Source organism: Pocillopora damicornis, chromosome 1, assembly GCF_964200805.1.
Source record: "Pocillopora damicornis chromosome 1, jaPocDami1.2, whole genome shotgun sequence".
Classification (NCBI taxonomy): domain Eukaryota; kingdom Metazoa; phylum Cnidaria; class Anthozoa; order Scleractinia; family Pocilloporidae; genus Pocillopora; species Pocillopora damicornis.
Window position 1 is genome coordinate 12,566,559 of NC_142670.1, and position 17,791 is coordinate 12,584,349.

At 36.7% G+C, this 17,791-nt stretch overlaps 2 protein-coding genes and 2 long non-coding RNA genes across 5 annotated transcripts in view; all 4 read left to right on the forward strand.

Annotated features, from left to right (window-relative positions):
• LOC149052049 (uncharacterized) lies at positions 1 to 5,355 on the forward strand. Its single transcript, XR_016181471.1, has 4 exons — positions 1 to 295; positions 2,530 to 3,520; positions 4,079 to 4,120; positions 4,237 to 5,355. It is a non-coding gene; the product is annotated as an uncharacterized LOC149052049 (long non-coding RNA).
• An 888-nt stretch (positions 5,356 to 6,243) lies between these two features.
• LOC149052050 (CD209 antigen-like protein D) lies at positions 6,244 to 9,606 on the forward strand. The gene is made up of 2 exons (XM_089185350.1): positions 6,244 to 8,173; positions 8,550 to 9,606. Exons 1-2 carry the CDS (start codon positions 8,155 to 8,157, stop codon positions 8,948 to 8,950), a joined length of 420 nt encoding a protein of 139 aa, XP_089041476.1. The 5' UTR covers positions 6,244 to 8,154; the 3' UTR covers positions 8,951 to 9,606.
• A 1,872-nt stretch (positions 9,607 to 11,478) lies between these two features.
• On the forward strand, positions 11,479 to 12,801 carry LOC149052051 (uncharacterized). Its single transcript, XR_016179096.1, has 3 exons — positions 11,479 to 12,352; positions 12,591 to 12,681; positions 12,748 to 12,801. It is a non-coding gene; the product is annotated as an uncharacterized LOC149052051 (long non-coding RNA).
• Positions 12,802 to 13,105: 304 nt separating this feature from the next.
• The window catches only part of LOC149052052 (adhesion G protein-coupled receptor L4-like), a 204,298-nt gene continuing 199,612 nt past the window's right edge, over positions 13,106 to 17,791 (forward strand). The window contains exons 1-6 of one of the 2 annotated variants that reach the window (XM_089183331.1): positions 13,106 to 13,225; positions 13,317 to 13,420; positions 13,790 to 13,892; positions 14,001 to 14,151; positions 15,181 to 15,269; positions 15,441 to 16,871. In XM_089183331.1, the coding sequence (XP_089039457.1) occupies positions 13,202 to 13,225; positions 13,317 to 13,420; positions 13,790 to 13,892; positions 14,001 to 14,151; positions 15,181 to 15,269; positions 15,441 to 15,521 (552 nt within the window). In that variant the 5' untranslated portion in view covers positions 13,106 to 13,201 and the 3' untranslated portion in view covers positions 15,522 to 16,871. Of the gene's footprint in view, positions 13,226 to 13,316; positions 13,421 to 13,789; positions 13,893 to 14,000; positions 14,152 to 15,180; positions 15,270 to 15,440; positions 16,872 to 17,791 lie in introns of those variants that run through there. The other variant, XM_089183382.1, reaches the window with a different exon arrangement.

A 17,791-nucleotide genomic window follows, 5' to 3' on the forward strand; every position in this document is an offset into this window, starting at 1 on the left:
ACAGTTTTTGAAAACTGGAATGCGAGTCAGTTTTCTTTATTCCTCAAAGCTGGATGTTTTGTCTTTTGTTGACACGTTGTCGAGTAACCAATTCGGCAGTCATCGCACACGACCAGAGGTTAACGTAATCACTTACGTAAATACGAAGCTAAAACATTGACACTCAAAAGCTGCAAACTGTTTACAAAGTGAAAACAATCGAGGGCACCCGCGTACGTGCAAACTTTCCTGATCAGTTGGCTGACGGTTGTCAAGATGCTCTCGGTTACAATACTTTCATTATTAGCTGAATGAGGTAAGTTTCATTTCGAAAAATCATCTTTTCGGTAGAAAGGAATTTGAGGTTCTCGGCTTCAGCGCAGCACAATTCAAAATTGTGTTTAAGATTATAACAATCTAATCCCTTGCCATACAAAGGTCTCACGCAGTCTCTAAACTTATAGAAAGTCAAACACAAAACCATCCGTCCTAATTTATTTTGTTAGACATTTTAGAAACTTCTGATATGCCTGGGATAGTTTAACAATTCCTCTCAGAAGTGGAAATCACAAAATCACAGCTACATTTCTTTCCAAATAAATCTCTCCTAACTGATTTTATGATATGATCACTTCTTAAACAACGCAGGTATTTTTACCTATGCAATCACAGTGACTAAGTTTGTTTATTCAATATGAGGCTAATTCCCGTAGTTTTTCGACTGCTGAGGAATTCAGTAATCACTAGAAGCTTCTAATGTTTTGAATGAAGACAATTAACTCGTAAAATTCCCGATCGCAGAATAATGAAATCTTTAAGCGATGTGGTTCTTGATGTTTTCCTTTCTTTCAACATCACGTCCAAATGTTATGGTAGCGTGATCTAGCCGTGTGGCTCAAGGGAAACCATTGTAACAATAAACTACGGCAAAATTATAAAAAAGAAACGAGTTGAAAATGTGCTTCCAGTGTAAACTAGCCTACTAGCTCAAGTTGAACTTTTTCAAGAGATTATTTTTTTAATTGCGGCAATGAATACGCAGCAGATTTATTCGAAAACGATGATTGAGGGTAATTGACCATTTGGTCTATTTTTCCATCAAAAGAAAAACAAACCTCCGTTAACACGAAAAGAGGAGGCAGACCCTTGCGATTTCTTTATTCGCGCGACGCCCTTTTGTTTTCCGCTGACTGAACGAAAAACAACTGCAACAGGAAGTGCTAGCTTGAAGGCTACATCTCGTCTAACATTTAATTCGAGCTTAGTGCGTGGTTCACGTTTATGTTCATGATTGTCTCTCTTGTAGAGGCCTCAGTTTCCCTAACTCTGCATTCAATTGCTATTGTTCTGCTTTTGTTCTGCTCATTAGATCTTTTTGGTTTGGCTTCGTCCCTGTTGCCGCCGTCGTCGTAGTTAAAGGTATCTAATCCACGGCGGCTGCGACTTGGTAAAACGGCCTAGCAGCTCAGCACATGCGTTTTAAAGCTTTGTATATTTCTTAGCCATCTTCTGTAAAAAAAAAAATACATAAAAAATATGTGATCATCAAAATTTGTCTTATTGTGAGAACGGAATCCCAGAAAGAAATTTGTATAAGTTCGTATTTGGAACACAACGATGTCCACATTCGTCGATTTACCATTGCAGAGTTCGCACTAAAATTTCTCACATATTGTGCTCTGTTCTTAGGCAAGTCTCTTTATCCTCACAGTGCCTCGCTTCATCTAGGAGTTCAAATGGGTACCGGCGAACTGACAGAAAAACCTGACGAAATGCTGAGCAAGGGGTTGGGTGGGGGGAATGGGGGGAGGAACATGTTACGGACGAGCATTCCAGCCAGGGGGAGAATTGCTATACTTCTTGTCACTTCACGCTACAGAAACAAGAATAGGCTGTTGCTGGATAGGCATCTTGGCTCGAGTACAGATTTATCTCTATACGCACTCAATAAGAAATAAATAGCGCGCATCGAGGCAATGAAGTTTTTTTTTCTTCATCTCCGCTTCATACCGAAAAATTCCAACATCGCTTTGTCAATGTTCACAGTTTTTATTCGGTCTTTCATAACTACTTTGATCCAATTCATTTGATCACTGAGGACGCTTTCCGCCAATAATTTAAAAATATCTTGTTTTTAATCCTTTACTGGCTATTTGCACAAATTATCTAGCTAGTCATTCACTCTTATTATCCACGGAACTTACTTAAGAAGATGACCGTCTCATTTCTTAAATGAACAAAGGAAAGCTGCCCCCACTGAAAGGCCCTTGACTCCAAGCCCCCCTCTTCATGATTAATGTCTCCCTCCTAGTTGCCATGAATAAATTCTTTGACAGCCAATGATAAGTTTTAATGAGGTAAAGGGCTGTACAGTTATAACATCCCTACAGCTCCGCTTTTAGACTTCATCTAAATATTATCAATCGTTATTTTGATTCGTAAAAGTTGATCATTATTCTCTTTTTGACTTTTTTAATTTTCTAAATGTCCATTATCTTCATTATGGGAAACTCTATCGATTGCTGTTACACCACTCGTCAATACAACCAGTGTTTCTTCCCGTGTGTTCAGTCGTGTTCGTACACCACTCTGCGAGTCTGGTACAATTACGATGGTCTGGAGACTGTGCAATCTTTGATTGACATCGTAAAGCCTGAAAAGGGTGTGATCTGAAAGTTTCCGAAGTCTCCAGCGGACATCAATGCAGACAACGAAATAGCGAGTGCACTTGCATTAGGTAGAGTATCATTACACATTAAAATGATATGTTAATATCACAATATTAATGTTGAGGATTGCTTTTCATAAACCTGTAGAGAGTAGCTAAGAAACTAAACAAATTTCTTTCCTCGGCAAAATTGTACCCAAAAATTTCAATACTTAAAACTTGTTGCTCGAAACTGGAAAAGCCAAGGAGACCGTGGTGCTGAAATACATGGGCCACTGTATGCAGGCCTATTATTTAAGGAAAAATGATAAGCAGTCTCAGTTTGCACTGAGAAGAAGTAGTCGTACGGCTTCACCGTTGGAAGTCTGGACACAAGGCTAACAGAGACGACATTTTAAAAATGCTCTGCAGGGGAGCCGAAGTTAAAATTCGCGTTCATGAACGGATCAGTGTCCAAGCTCCAAAAATAACTAAAAAAAAAACATCGAGCAAGATGAAAGGAGCAGGAAGATTTGGAGATATTAAATTTGTGTAATCTAACATGAGGACTCACTATGCATAGCTCACTCAGTTTAGACACTAAAGTTCGCGATTCTTTGACTCACTGTCAGAGAATCGAAGCTCATAATCTAGGTCTCCCATTTGGGAGTTCTATTCCCCGTAAATGACTCTTCATACCACGCTTGTTACCAAACTAGTAACATCTTTGGCAAGGATCTTCTCCTGCTTTGGCTATTTGATAATTATATCTAAATAATCAATTTACCTTTATTGTATTCTTCAGCTCAACATCTTGATACTCGAACGAGTCATATAAGAGATGACCAATTTGTCGCAGCCAACAGGAGAAGACGACCATTCTCAGCAAATACGGTAAGATTGACAACACAAAACGAAAACAAAATAGTGAAAGAGGTTACCATGTTCTCCTGTGAGGCTCTTTTCGCCTACCTTCCTCATTCCTTAATAAGTAAGGCCCTTACGATATCTAAAAATGAAAATACATTGTTTAAGGAAAATAAAGGAATGTTTTCTCTTAACTCCTGGAATTGGCATCAAAGCATGCGTGGTGATGATTCCCCTGCTGGGTGTCACGTGGCATTCGGTCTCCTCTCGCCTGTAGATAAAGCTTTCGTTTACGTCTTCACCATACTCCCCAACTCTGCTCAAGTCAGTATTCGCTGGTAACTCTTAAAATTATTCAATCTCTATCATTATTTTACTTTCTAACCAAGTGAGACACCATTACAATGATTACATGATAAGCTTTTGGAGTTTTGAAAACAAAAATGCAGTTAGCTATGCAAGAGAAGGAAGACTTCTTTTTCAATTATAAGATACGCAATTTTCTTTCCTTCTTGAAATCGTTATAGGTATTTGACTAATTTGTTTGCAAAAATTAATGATCTTGAAATCATTTTCATGCTGCAGGGTTTCCTAATTTTCGCTCTACACCGTATGCGAAACACTCAGGTAAGAAAAAAAAAATCAAACTGATTATTAACTCCATATCATCAAGTTTTAGTGTTTCGATAGATATCTGGGTACTCGAGCTAAAACCGTATTTCGTGTTACTCGTCTATCTGCAGATCAAAGAGCGATTCAAAAGAAAGATATTGTTTTCCATCTTCTATAAAGAACAACTCCACAAGGAAGAGCTCACAGGTCAATCCAAGTGAGGTTGGGGATGTATGCGCAGTTGAATTGAAGTCTTTTACTGAGTTTGAATCGAAATCGCACCTAACTTAAATAACTGGATCCAGCCAACCGGAAATGACGGTCAATTACTTGGTACAATCACTTAGATAACAGCAATAAGTCGGTTACGATCGATCTGATTTGCGATCTGCAGCTACAAAAAGTTATTTCTTTTCATTATTGTTTAAGCACTCAACTAGCTGTAATTGTAATCTATCTTCTTTACGATAACAAGTTTATTTTCTGGGCGATCGTAAATTTGTAGGCAAGATTCATCGAAATAAACCAATCTATAAATTTAAATTTCTAATGGCCCAGTATCTTGACGACTTTCCTTCGAATAAGACCACAGTCCAATACAGACGAGGCGGGAATTTAAGCCAACATATTACGAATTGTCTTTCTTTAAGAAGCACTCTAGCACGCAGCTTTAATTGAATGTATTTATCTTTCGATTCTTGCGCGCTAACTTTCTGCACTTACTGCACTATTATTTCATATTCGACGTTTTACTTATTGAATTTACAAACTTCTCACCAAACACTGTTATTACTTTAAACAATAAGCTATGGATAATAACTGAAACTATAGGTTTCTAGAAATTTCGAGAATGCCTAGTCATGCGGGAGTGCATACCGAGGGACTTTCTGGAGCACTTTAATAGGTTACGTAGTTAGGATGTAACACTACCAATATAGTTGTGTTGTAAGCGTCCGGAATTTTCGGGAATACTTTGAACATAAGGACACAGTCGTGCAGCAGTAGTACTTGTTGTAGGGAGGGACGGACTTTTCAGAAAGCTATACCGAGAGAGAGCAACCGTGGAAGATTGTTAATCTCGAGTTACTTTGGAGACAACTTCGAGATTGTGTCACGTCAGTGGTGAGCAAAGAAGTAGTTTGTGGTGGGCTTCAATCAGTTTTTTTTAAGGATCATTATTCTACTTCTTTAAGAGTCGCTCCCTGGCAAGAATATTACAAGTTGTTTAATAAATTAAATGATTCTGTTGATTAATGATGCTCTTTTTGTCTGTTAAATTGTACCGTTACAAATAATACTAATAGCATTAGCTGCTAATGCTGACATTCAAAGTTGTTGCTTAATGAATAAATATATCAATACGTAAATGTTTAAATAAGTAAACAACTTATTTAGAAAGAACAGAAAAAAAACTCTTATGAGTGGATCTTTTTTTTTTGAACAGTTACTTTTACCAATTTCTTTTCGCATTCCTAAAATTAGGAGTATCGTTTTAAATCGAAAATACATCGATTAATTTGGAATTAAACTGGGGCAATGTTAGCCGGAAAAGGCATAAACCAAGAGATTATAAACTATTCGGCACACATCATTGAACAACGATTAAAGAACTTTTACATAGAGTATACAATTTAAAGGAAAAAGCTTAGCGATAAAAATGCAGAATATTTCGATGGGCCTGGTTTACAAATATCACTACAGTGAAACTTAGCATTGCAGAGGAATTTCAACAAGCGAGAGAAGGAGTCAGTTATGTAGATGTGGCCAACAGTTTATAATAGTCTAGTTAACGTCATACCCATTTATAAATAAACATGGATGACGAAGCGTGCGATTAAGACGGAAGAAGTTAAAATAAAAATTATTCTGAAATATACAAGCACTTTTCTCTCTACACTGCTCAAATGCGATAGGTCAAAACGCTTCAAGCTTCGATTGACCTAATATATCCCAGCTAAGACGAGCGAATATTCCAGAATAAATAATCAATTATTCCATGAGCGTGGAGAGATACTGGGAGAGTAGAATGTCTCGCCCACAGAGCACATCACTATGACCCAAGAACGTCTCGCACTAAGAGCTTTTGACTCGCCGCTCGTTCTAAATTGTTGGAATTCAAACATTTGGACACAAAAGTGATGGTTTCCATGACTTTTTTCTAGGGGACAGTTGTTTTTTAGGCTGAACACTAAACTTTGGCCGTTAGCCACCGTTGTTTTAAAGGCATACGAATTAATTAGCATGTCATAGGCGAGATGAATAAATAACAATAATTTCCATTTATGCATAACGAACAGATGGCATACTAGCTTAAGCTGCTCGTTGATAAAACAGAATTTTGTTTAGGACAACTTTCATTTAACAGAGTTCATAAAGAAATTACCGTTCTTACCATCAAATATTTTTTAGCTGCTTCTTCTACAACACTTGAACTACAAAAAGTATTTTGATGCCGTGAAGCTTTTCAATTGTATTAGAAAAACAATGCTCTACATCAGGTGCAAGTTGCTTTTTGTCGATTGGTCCGTCTATGACAGAAAAAAAAATGGAGACTAACGCCATGAACATGTGTTCAGAGATCATGATTTTCATTACAATCTAACTCGTTCGAAAGGCTTTTTATGAGGATGCCGCAAATCCGCAACTCTCAAGCAGTGTGAATCAAATAGAAGTGAATCCGGCAAAATGTTCAAAACCCCGGTAATATGTTGTATGCTGGGTGAGTACGACCCTACTTATTCCTGTTTGTTCTGTGGTAGCTATGAAACCGTCGAAATGGACTTTTTATTGTAAAATATTTATTTCGATATTTAAACTTACGGAACTCTAATAACGAACCATACTAAACTCCTAACATGACCTCTCGAGTTGTTGTCTAATTATTAAAGCTAATTATCACCATTATCGTTATCATTAGTTTCTCAATATTTTTCTCTTTCCATACAATTTAAAATAATTGAATAATAATCACCCGTAATGACACATTCGTATATGTTGTTCGCTAGGTTAGTACCACCTTAATTATACCTTGACTTTCCACTTGTGACACATTAATATCCATTTTGGAACGTCCTGTGAAATTTAGCCAAACCAAACAGAGAAAAAATGTCAGGTGGTGGATATTTGGCACTGTTAATTCAAACAAAACAAAACAAAACAAAACAGACTTTAAAGATGTCCTCATTAAACTTTTAGTTCTTAATCAGACATGGATCTCTTATAAATTGGATTCCTCAAGCCGTTTAGATTCCGTATAGTGCAAAGTAGGTTTCCATAGAGCGTTCGGATGAGGCGTTATTCAGACATCGCGGTACCCAAACCTTTAGAGCTTTCATATTGTTGTTTTGTCATTAAAACTCAGAGTAGATGACTGCTGACTGCTCGCCAAGTTGGACGTCATAGTTAATTAGAACATATTTCTCTTCTAAATTATTTTTCTTTATGCCCGAAAGCAAACTTAATACTCAAACCATTGCTCTTCTTTTAAAAAATTTTATATGGGCTCTGGAGGTTCCGCAGGTTCCGCGGCCTGCTGATGCATAGTTTTGTAACTCCCAAGAACATGGAAAAATCCTCACAAAATTTTGGAGACCAACCCCTCAAGATTCAAATTGTGCAAGTTTTATTTGAGCGCTCAGATTTGATACCCGATTCATTCGCTGAAACATTTTTTTTTCTGGATAGCACATTTTACATCCTTTTCATTCGTTTATAGTTCGGTTGCGCGAATAACCCGTTTAAAAAAAATTTTCCAAACGACATTCCTGAGGGTCTATCGTATCCTTAAAAATGTTTCCACATGTGAAAAGTTTTATTCAGCTGGTTGGTGAATTGCGGAGATGCTGCATTTTTTATAATTTCTCCGTCAGCTCCTTAGGAAGGTAATAAAATTCATGAATGGATGTTAAAGGGCATGTAGCAAATAAAATGCATTAGTACTCGTCTTACTCAAAATCTAATAAACTTTTTCATTGTTTCAAATGTTACTCTTGAGATAACAATCAATTTATTTGTCCATTTTCTCTTCTACAGTCATCCTTCGTTTGTTGATGAAATTGCCAGGGACAGGTGAGGCCGCTTCATTCCGATTTAATATTCAAGTTCCTTTAAATAGACGGGAAAAAAGATAATACCTGACCAATTATCATACTAATGAGTTATAGACTTTCCTTTTAAAATTACATTGGATTGCGATTCAAAACGTGAGTTGGAAAGCAAAACAAAAAGTCAAAGAATAACGGTGCTATTACCCTGATCTCCCAAAGATCCACTTTTAAAACCTGGCCTGATTCTAATATTTGCTTCAGGGATGTAGAGGGTTTTGATGCCCATCGTCTGTTATTAAAATTAATGATATAAAAAATACTTTCTCGATCGCTCAGTCAGTGTTGCTATCTTCAGTATACATTTTTCGTTTATTTATTTATTTATTTTCTTGTTATAGAGTGCCAACCGACCTGTTTCAAAAACTCCTCTTATATATTTTCGAAAAGCAAAATTTACAGGTTTCCTAACAATGACGTCTGCTCAATCTTGGGAGGTTATTTAGTCTCCATCGAGACTGAGGAAGAATGGCAGTTTATCAATCATGAGATTCAAAAGCGTGGTACTTGTAATACTTCGACTACTAATGCGTGGCTCATTGGTTTGGAGAAGAAAGACGGGGTTTGGATATGGAAGAGTGGAAAACAGCTGAATATCTCGAAATGGCGAGATTCTGAGCCAAATGGGAACGACGAAAGGGCAGAAATATCCATGAACGGAAGCCTCTTTAATGGTATCCCTCGGAATAATAAAGAAGATGCCTACATTTGCGAGATGCCCGGAGGTAAGATCACATTCTAACCATAAAGTATATAATGTGCTGAAACATTAGCAGTCTTGCACTTGTGTCATGAAAATTGCTCTTGCTTCTTAAAAGTAAAAAAAAACATAGTTCACAGAATATACTCTGCTCACCTAACTTGAACGTGTGAGCTATGAATGAACTTTTAGGCATAAGTAGTTGAACACACTGCCCATGAAATTTCCGTAATACGTGTTTCACAAATTAAGTGAGTGTAGGCTTTCTGTTTTGAGCATAACATATCGAATTACTTTTATTTTTGTGTGTCCGGGTGTGAGTTTCTCGTACAAGTCAATGATAAATATGTTATTCGCCGGCTGGAAGGTCTGTATTGAGTAATACTGTGCCCAAGGTCTTGAGCACTGGTAGTGGAGATAAATTGCACAGTTTTTCCCAATACGGACCGACCTTGGCTGATAAATAACAGTTTTTTCCTCTTGAAATTAACTAAATGTTTTCCATATGAGCCTTAATGAGTTAGGGTTGTAAGAGTGGCAAAACCTTCCTTGAACTGAACAAATTTTGAGCTAGTAAATGGTAGTTGAAACAGATTGAATAAATGTAAATAAAAAAGAGGCCTCACCGAAATATTTATATTTGGGTAATGAAAAAGGTAATTTAAGAGGCCTCCAAACAAACTTTGAAACATTTTTTGACAAGTATCTGTCACAATTTGACAACTGTCAATTAGAGAGCGCGTAACAAAAAAACGCATGCACCCTTTAAAACAAATCAACAACGACAACGGCGCTGGTTTGGCATATAAACTGAACTGCAAAGTAATTTTAAATAAATTTAAATCTATGTTTTGAAGTTGTGGGAGTTCCCTCGTTTGTTTGCTGCAATCGCGAGTGCAACTCTGGTCTTTCATCAAAAGGGGAATTTTAAAGCAGCTTTTTCGCGTTGAATTCCTTTGTTTACTGTTGCGAAATTTATGGTACCAATGTCCAATTTGAACGGACCTGCAAAGACTTACCGAAAGCGTATTTGAAGTATAAAAGACCTACCTCACTGTTCTCCAAGGAAAAAATTTTTTGAAAGAATTCAGATACATAATGAATGAAATTACCATTAATGAATTCAACTGTGAAGAAATACCTCACGTTTTAACTTTCTGAGTTACTTCTTGTAAGGTTTAGGTTATTTACAAGCGGCTTTAAGGCAGCGCGTTAACCTATCTTATGACATATTTGCTACCAATATTCATCTCAAAACCAATTTTTTTTGAAGGGAAACAAAGTTATCTGAGAGAGAGAAAGTGAGAATTAATAAGTTATCGATCGGCTTGATTTGCTCCAAAACGATTTGCTTAAAAATACTGTCCAGCCGGCAAAACGAAATAAATTTCTTGAAAAATAGCAACAAAGCTAGAGATGTAATCGGCGGCTCGCTCAAGCGATACCGTGCCCGTGGGCAGAGATAGGAAAACCCGGACCGCGTTAAGTACCAATAAGATTCCAGGATTCTTTACCGTGCCCTCTGAGAAAAACAAATAATAAATGCAGTTCTTTTGAGAAAGGTTATCGGAAAAATCTTGTCGGAATTGTAAGCGATAACCTGGAAGGTATTGCTGGTAGCTTTTAGGTCATGGTTAGACTTAACCTCAGGAATTCAGGGAAACCTAGGAAATGTCAATTTAAGGACGAGGCATCACGGGTTTGAACAACCTGTTTTAATTGCAAGACTTTCTTTAAATTCTAAACTGCACGAGCTAACCCTAATTTATTTATCTTTAATTTTTATATCCCTATTGATTATCGTTACCCAGATAACCTTTTGAGATTGTTGCGTACACTTTAAAGTTTTGCTCTTTGCCCATAACAACTGCATACGGTTAACTGCGTATCTCCAGTTGCACATTTGTGGGAACCTACATTCACATTTAATTTTACGTTTTTTTAAGTCTGATTAGATAGAGGAGGAAGAGTAGGGGGCGGAGTGGGGGAGGTGTCAGCTCAACGAGGAACTAATTAATATTTAAAAACTCCACTACCAAAATGATATGAATTCACAAATAATCTTAGCTGATGTGAAGTTAACTAATCCACAAAAGCAGGTAAGTGTGGCGGACGCCGTAGTGAAGAAAGATGTATGGTATTTATTGACACTGATCAGACAAATACATAGGATGTAAAAATAAAGGAATTCATTAGTGAATGAGTCACGTTTTCTGTTTCATTCGTTTTTTTCCTTTGTTGTGATTGTGATTATAATCTTTTTATGTTATCATTGCTGTTATAATTATCACTTTATTTATCATCATTTGGATAATTGGTATTTTTGTTATCATCTTCATCATCATGTAGAATGCCCAAACATAACTTTTAAAAACTCTTGGTACATAATTTCGGTGGATGGAGAGTCCTGGTACTGGAGCAAAGACACTTGCTCAAGTCTAGGCGGGGACCTAGTTTCCTTTGAAACCCAAGAAGAATGGAATTTGATTAATGACGAAATTCAAAGGCGAAACACTACGAACTATGAAAATAAATGGAGAATTGGTCTAAAAAAAAGGGCCAGGAATTGGACCTGGGTGGACCTTTACTAAATAAAATTGTCAAATCTTAGAAATGCTTTCCACTTACTTCATACCGTACACTGAGCTCAAAATTGGCCTATCGTCTGTGATGTACATAAATGCAAGATTTTTAACCGTACGCTTCAAAATTCTCTGAATGAACTTTATAGTTCTCCAACGAAACAGTTCGAGGAACGAATTGAGTTTTCACAATTTTAGTCCGTGCAGTACTACTCACTTTTTTATTAGTCTTACATTGAAAAAACTTTGTAAAATGGTTGAATTCGTCGAATAGTCGTGGAAGGGCAAATAAGATACATACATTACACTTCCAACCCATAAGATTATGAAATATTTGTGTACACCACAAAATGGAAGTTTGTGTAGGTGTGCTATTGTAAATTTCACCGAAGGTGCTTTCATTTGTAATTTTTCTTTCCGACTGTTTTGGTCATTCAAAAAGCCTATCGCCAGAATGCAAGTGGCTTCAACTTTGAGGAACAACAATGGCGAGCAAGAATCGATATCGCTTCTTCAACTTTTGAGGAAAATGGTTCGTATTAACTATTGTGATAACTTTACTTTTAGTATTACCTTGGTTTCTCCAATAGAAATTTCTGTGTCGAAATAAAGCCCCATGTAAAGGCGCTTCCTTAGTTTACATAGTCTATCTTCTTTAATCACTCCCCCTCCCTAAAATGTCACATACCTTAGAGCCTGATAAAAATTTCAATTTTGTGTGCTTTTTTTGTTGTTGTTTGATAACATTTTTTTGTTGATCCTTGGGGTTTAAAGGATCAATGGTGGTTGCATGTGTGTACAAGGATTTGCATGACCTACTTCTGACAGACCAAGCCATGAAGAGTGAAACAGACAACCAAAGGTGCCGTTATTTTCATATTACTCCATGTCGTTTACCTCAAAAAACACATAACACGGATACACATAAGATCTAAGTTCAACTAAACTGAACTGAGAAACTTTCCAAAAACTAGGGTTGGAAGACTCCCTGCTTGTCTCTGACCATTCCACCTTCATGAAAAATTAGCCTGAATCTACAAAAAAATATGTCATATTGCTTCCTTGGTTCTGGTCCATTTTCAAATACGATTTCTTCATAGGTATATCAACTCCAGGATAATGGCCGTAACTATGAACCCCAAGCCAGAGAAATCGCGAGAAAATGTCATCCTACAGTTCAGAAACCAAAAGGTAACATGAAAATTAGTTTCTATGCGTTGTTTTGATTTATTCTGACAAGATAAAATCTATTTTCAGGTCTTGACGGCAGAGAAGCGCTGTATGTTTTGGAGTGGCCTCAGCAAAAGGTAAAATACTACAATATATTATTATATATTATATATATTATATATTGTATGGTATTTATTCCTTCTTAAATTAAATTTAGTATGGAGGAGAATGAATGATTTTTCTCAGATGCTTTTGCGCAGATAAACACTTTCCTGGAAGCCAACATGTTGTCGTTTTTAGAGAGGGGAAGTCTGATTGAAATGTTATCGCAACTATAACTACAATAGAAGAAAATCTTGGCGCAAAATTGTCAAACATCACCTAGGCCTCTTCCCCAAACAACGAATAATTTTTTTTTAACTTTTCTTTTTTATTCATGTGTGACAGCTTTTCATAGGAAGGTTGTCATGTAATTACATCAAAAAGTAACTCAGAAGAAACAGTTTGCAGTTGCAATCATTTGACGCATTTTGCCGTCTTAATGGACTACGACGGTAGCACAAAGGTAATAAAGTTATTTTTGCCTTACTTAATAGTTTTATGGGCTCAATGAACTAACTCAACGTTGTCCTTTAATTTTTCTTTTCTTGACACAGCTCACCGAGGAGGACGAAACCATTCTGAAAGTTGCCACCTACGTTGGACTGAGCCTTTCCATAATCGGGATACTTTTAACATTAATACTTTATTCTTGCCTCACGTAAGTAATGCACTTGATTAATAATGAGGTAGATTCTTAACTCCCCTCAACAAGGCTGGTGAGAAAAGAGATCTCAATGCCAATCTCCATGCAAACAAGAACAGTCATGTCGGATAATTCACAAACTCAGGCTACATTTCATGCCCCATCACGAACTTTTGAACAACTTATGATTTCACTTTTTATGAATTTTTTAGGCTTTAGACATTTTCTTCGTAATATTTTCTTTTTTTTGTCCTCTTTGGAGCTATTTACTGACTTTCTTCTTTCCTTCGCTGTCAAGATTTAGTTAATTTTTTTTGCCATATTTTCTGTGTGTTGTTGCTTTTGTCTCATTCATTCTTCTTCTTTTTAACATTATTTTACCAGAGATGCTTGTAAACCTCTCTCTCAAATTCGGATGAGTGTTTCTATGTCCCTTGGGGCTGGACAGATCATCTTCCTCGCTGGAATAAACGCCACAGAAAACAAAGTCAGTAACCTTTCCTTCTATCCGTAGAATGAATTTACTCTTTGCACCGTAAATATCTTCTCGAAAGAAGCACGTTAAGAATTATACGAAAACTCGTCCTTTCCACAGGCTGTCTGTGTTACAATAGCAGCTCTGATGCAGTATTTCTTGATCGCCGCTTTCTGTTGGATGCTGATCGAGGGAATTTATCTCTACTTCTTCGTTGTGAAAGTTTACAACATTAACACCAAAATGTACACGTATCACGTCATCTCATGGGGTAAGTAAACATGCACTGGTAACTGTAACCATGCTTTCTGATCGCCAAGTCTGGTGTTGTCATGCAGTAAAGTGTTTCGATTTCCTGCCTTTATTTATGAGTAGGTCCTCCAGTGATCATGGTGGCCATTTCACTTGGCATCGCTGCTGGAAAAGAAGGGTTACAAAGCTATACGAATGATAAATAGTAAGAAAAAAATTGAAGGGTTTCGTCTTGCTCTCCTCCTTTTAATTTGTTGCGTTTAAATCTTGGTTTTGTTTTTGGATATAGTTTGAAATCGGTATCATTTTATTTTCTGACAATTTGTATCTTGGCTTTCCTCGATTAACAACCTGATCTGGATATTTGTCGCCTTTGTGGCTTTTATTGAAGTTGTGAGTTAATGATTAGTGTTGGTGACTGTGATTTGTATACCCTGGACTAATTGCCGCTAAATAATTTTTACTCTGCTCTTTAAAACGAATTAAGTAATTATGATATGACTCAAGACAATATTTACCATTTCTTTTTCCTATTTACTTACCAAAAGCTTTGGACGTAGCCGTTGTTTGCGGGAATGCTGGTCAATTTTAACCTAACGATGGTCTTCAATAGCGAGAAAAACCTGTTGAGACGATGTCCTCACAGGCATAAGATAGCTTCATAAATTCTCCAGTATAGAAAAAAAAATTCTCCCCCTTCCTTCAACGCAAAAATAATTCATGAAAGAAAACAAAAAATTAAAAAAAAAAACAATGACAAGTATGAAGGAGCAGGAAGAGTAGGATATATTGAATTTATATAATTTAACATGGGGCTTTAGTTGGCGTGGTTCTTTCAGTTTAGACACTTTTGTGCGCGATTTCTTTCGCTCATTGGCAGAGGATCGAAGCTCCTAATCTTGGTTCCCCGGTTGGGAGCTCTATTCCCCGTAAATTACTCTTCATCCAACGCTGGTTATCGAATTAGTAACTTCCTTGGCAAAGATCCTCCCCTGCTTTGGCTATTCGACATCCATATCTAAATAATCACTTTTTTTGTATATTTTAGCTCAACATTTTGATACTCCTACGAGTGATAAGGGAGATGACCAATTTGTTGCAGCCAACAGGGGCAGACCACCATTTTCAGCAAATACGGTGAGAATCAAAGCATAAAACTAAAAAAAATAGCGGAGGACATTGCCATGCCGTCTTGTGGGGCTATATTTGCCTAGCTTTCTCATTTCTTAATCAGTAAGGCATCAACATATCTAACAATGAAAATTCATTCTCAAAGGAAAGTAAAAGAATGTTTTTTCTAACTCCTAGTCTTGGCATCAAAGCATGCGTGGTGATGATTCCCCAGCTGGGTATCACGTGGCTAATCGGTCTCCTCTCGCCTGTTCATAAAGCTTTCGCTTACATCTTCACCATACTTAACTCTACTCAGGTCAGTGTTCGATGGTAACTGTAAAAAGTCATTAATCTCTATTATTTATTTCACTCTCTGACCAAGTTTTTTCAAAACAAAAAGGTGTTCACTATGCAAGAGAAGACAGACTTCTTCTTCAATTATAAGATATGTAATTTTCCTTCCTTCTTGGAAATCTTAATAGATATTTGACTAATTCGTTTGCATCTTGTAAGATTTAATGATCTTGAAATCATTTTTATGCTGAAGTGTGTCCTGATTACACTGTATGCGAAACACTCAGGTAAGAAAAAAGATTGAACTGATCATTAACTTTATGTCATCAAGTTTTAGTGTTTCAATACATATGCGAGTGCTAAGAACCATATTTCGTGTTGCTCGTCTATCTGCAGATCAGAGAGCGATTCAAAAGAAAGATGAACATCGTTTTTCCATCTTCTATAAAGGACAACTCCACAAGGAAGAGCCCACAGGTCAATCCAAATGAGATTGGGAATGGATGGACAGTTTAATTGCAGTCTTGTGCTGAATTTGAATCGAAACTGTGCTTAACTTAAATAACTGGATTCAGCCAACCGGAAATAACAACCAAATACTTAGAACAATCACTTAGTTAACAGCAATAAGTCGGTTACAATCGGTCTGAGTTACGATCTGCAGGTAAAAAGAGGTCTTTGTCTTCATTATTGTTTAAGCATTCTTTTGTCTTTTTTACATGTCTTTGTAACCTATCATTTTTATGATAATTAGTTTATTTTCTAGGTGATCGTATATTTGCAGGCAGGAATCATCGAAATAAACCAATCTATAAATTGAAATTCCTAATGGCTCCGTATGCTGATGACTGCTTTGTTTCACTTACTTAGTTTACAAACTTCTTATCAAACACTGTTATTACTTTTAGCTATATGCTATGGATAGTCACTGAAACTATTAGTTTCTAGAAATTTCTAGAATACGTAATAATGCCGACATGCATACAAAGGAACTTTCTGCAAAATTTTATTAGGTTACGTAACTATGGTGTAACACCACCAAAATGGTTGTTGTAAGCTTCTGGAATTATCTGGAACAATTTGTACAAAAGGACTCAATCGTGCAGCAGTAGTATTTGTTGTTGTCGGGAGTGACTGATTTTTCAGAAAGTTCTAATGAAAGAGAGCTATTGTGGAAGATTGTTAATTTTGAGGAACTTGGGAGACCACTGTAAGATTGTGTCAGTGGTGAGCTAAGATTTAATTTGTAGTATTTTTAAGTGCTTAAATAAGTGCTTGTACTTCCTTTAAGAGTCGCTCTTTAGTAAGAATATTAAAAGTTGTTTAATGGTGTTCTTTCTGTCTGTTAAATTGTACCGTAACAAAAAAATGCCTATGGTAGTAGTAGCTAAAGTTGACGTTCAAAGCCATATCATGGTTCAACCAAGAAAAATTACACCAACATTACACTTTCAAATAAACAAATAACTTTTAACGACATGCCCCGTTTAACTCACATAACCGATTTCCCAAGACGCAGACTACATCTGTTCGTCATTATTCTAAAAGAATACATTTACGCTTGAAAATTTCTGGACAAGAGACCAAACATGCAAGAATTTAAAGAAAAGCTATAATAGAGAAATGCGCTCATCCCTAATTCTAATTGGTTTTAAATGACTTTTCGTTGCCATCCAAAAACAACAGTGAAGGAAAAAAGGACATTTTGTTTCCCTTTTTATTCAGAGCGCGAAAGAAATTTCTTTCTTTTGGCCTATTTTCTCTATTGTTATGATTCCTTTGTTGTCATGAACTAACTTTTTGAAGGGTAATTAACTTGAAATACTCGACGAAATCCCTCTACATCTCGTTCAAACATCTCAAACGCAGCTTGTATTGCCGTTCCTCCCTCTTTGTCTTTAAGGCTTTGGTCGGGAGCCCCGTCAGCAGCGCATGTCTCAAAAAGCTGTCAACTGCTGATTCCTGGCCGTGACTCTCCTACGCAACCTATCTCTTGTTAAGTCCCGCCGCCAAGGCCGCCATTTCACGACGTCTGTTGTGACTCTTAGAAGCGTCAACTTTGACGTTCCAGGGTGAAACTTTGAGACTAACTCAGAAGGAAGAACACTGTTCGCTCTATTTGGTTCACTTTGCCGGAGATCTGCTATAGTTTGGGGTAAAGATCACAAAATTAGGGGGTTCCCTCATTTGTTACTACAGTATGATAGAGTCTGTTTCTGGGTGTTGTTGTTGTTGTTGTTATTTTTTAGTTG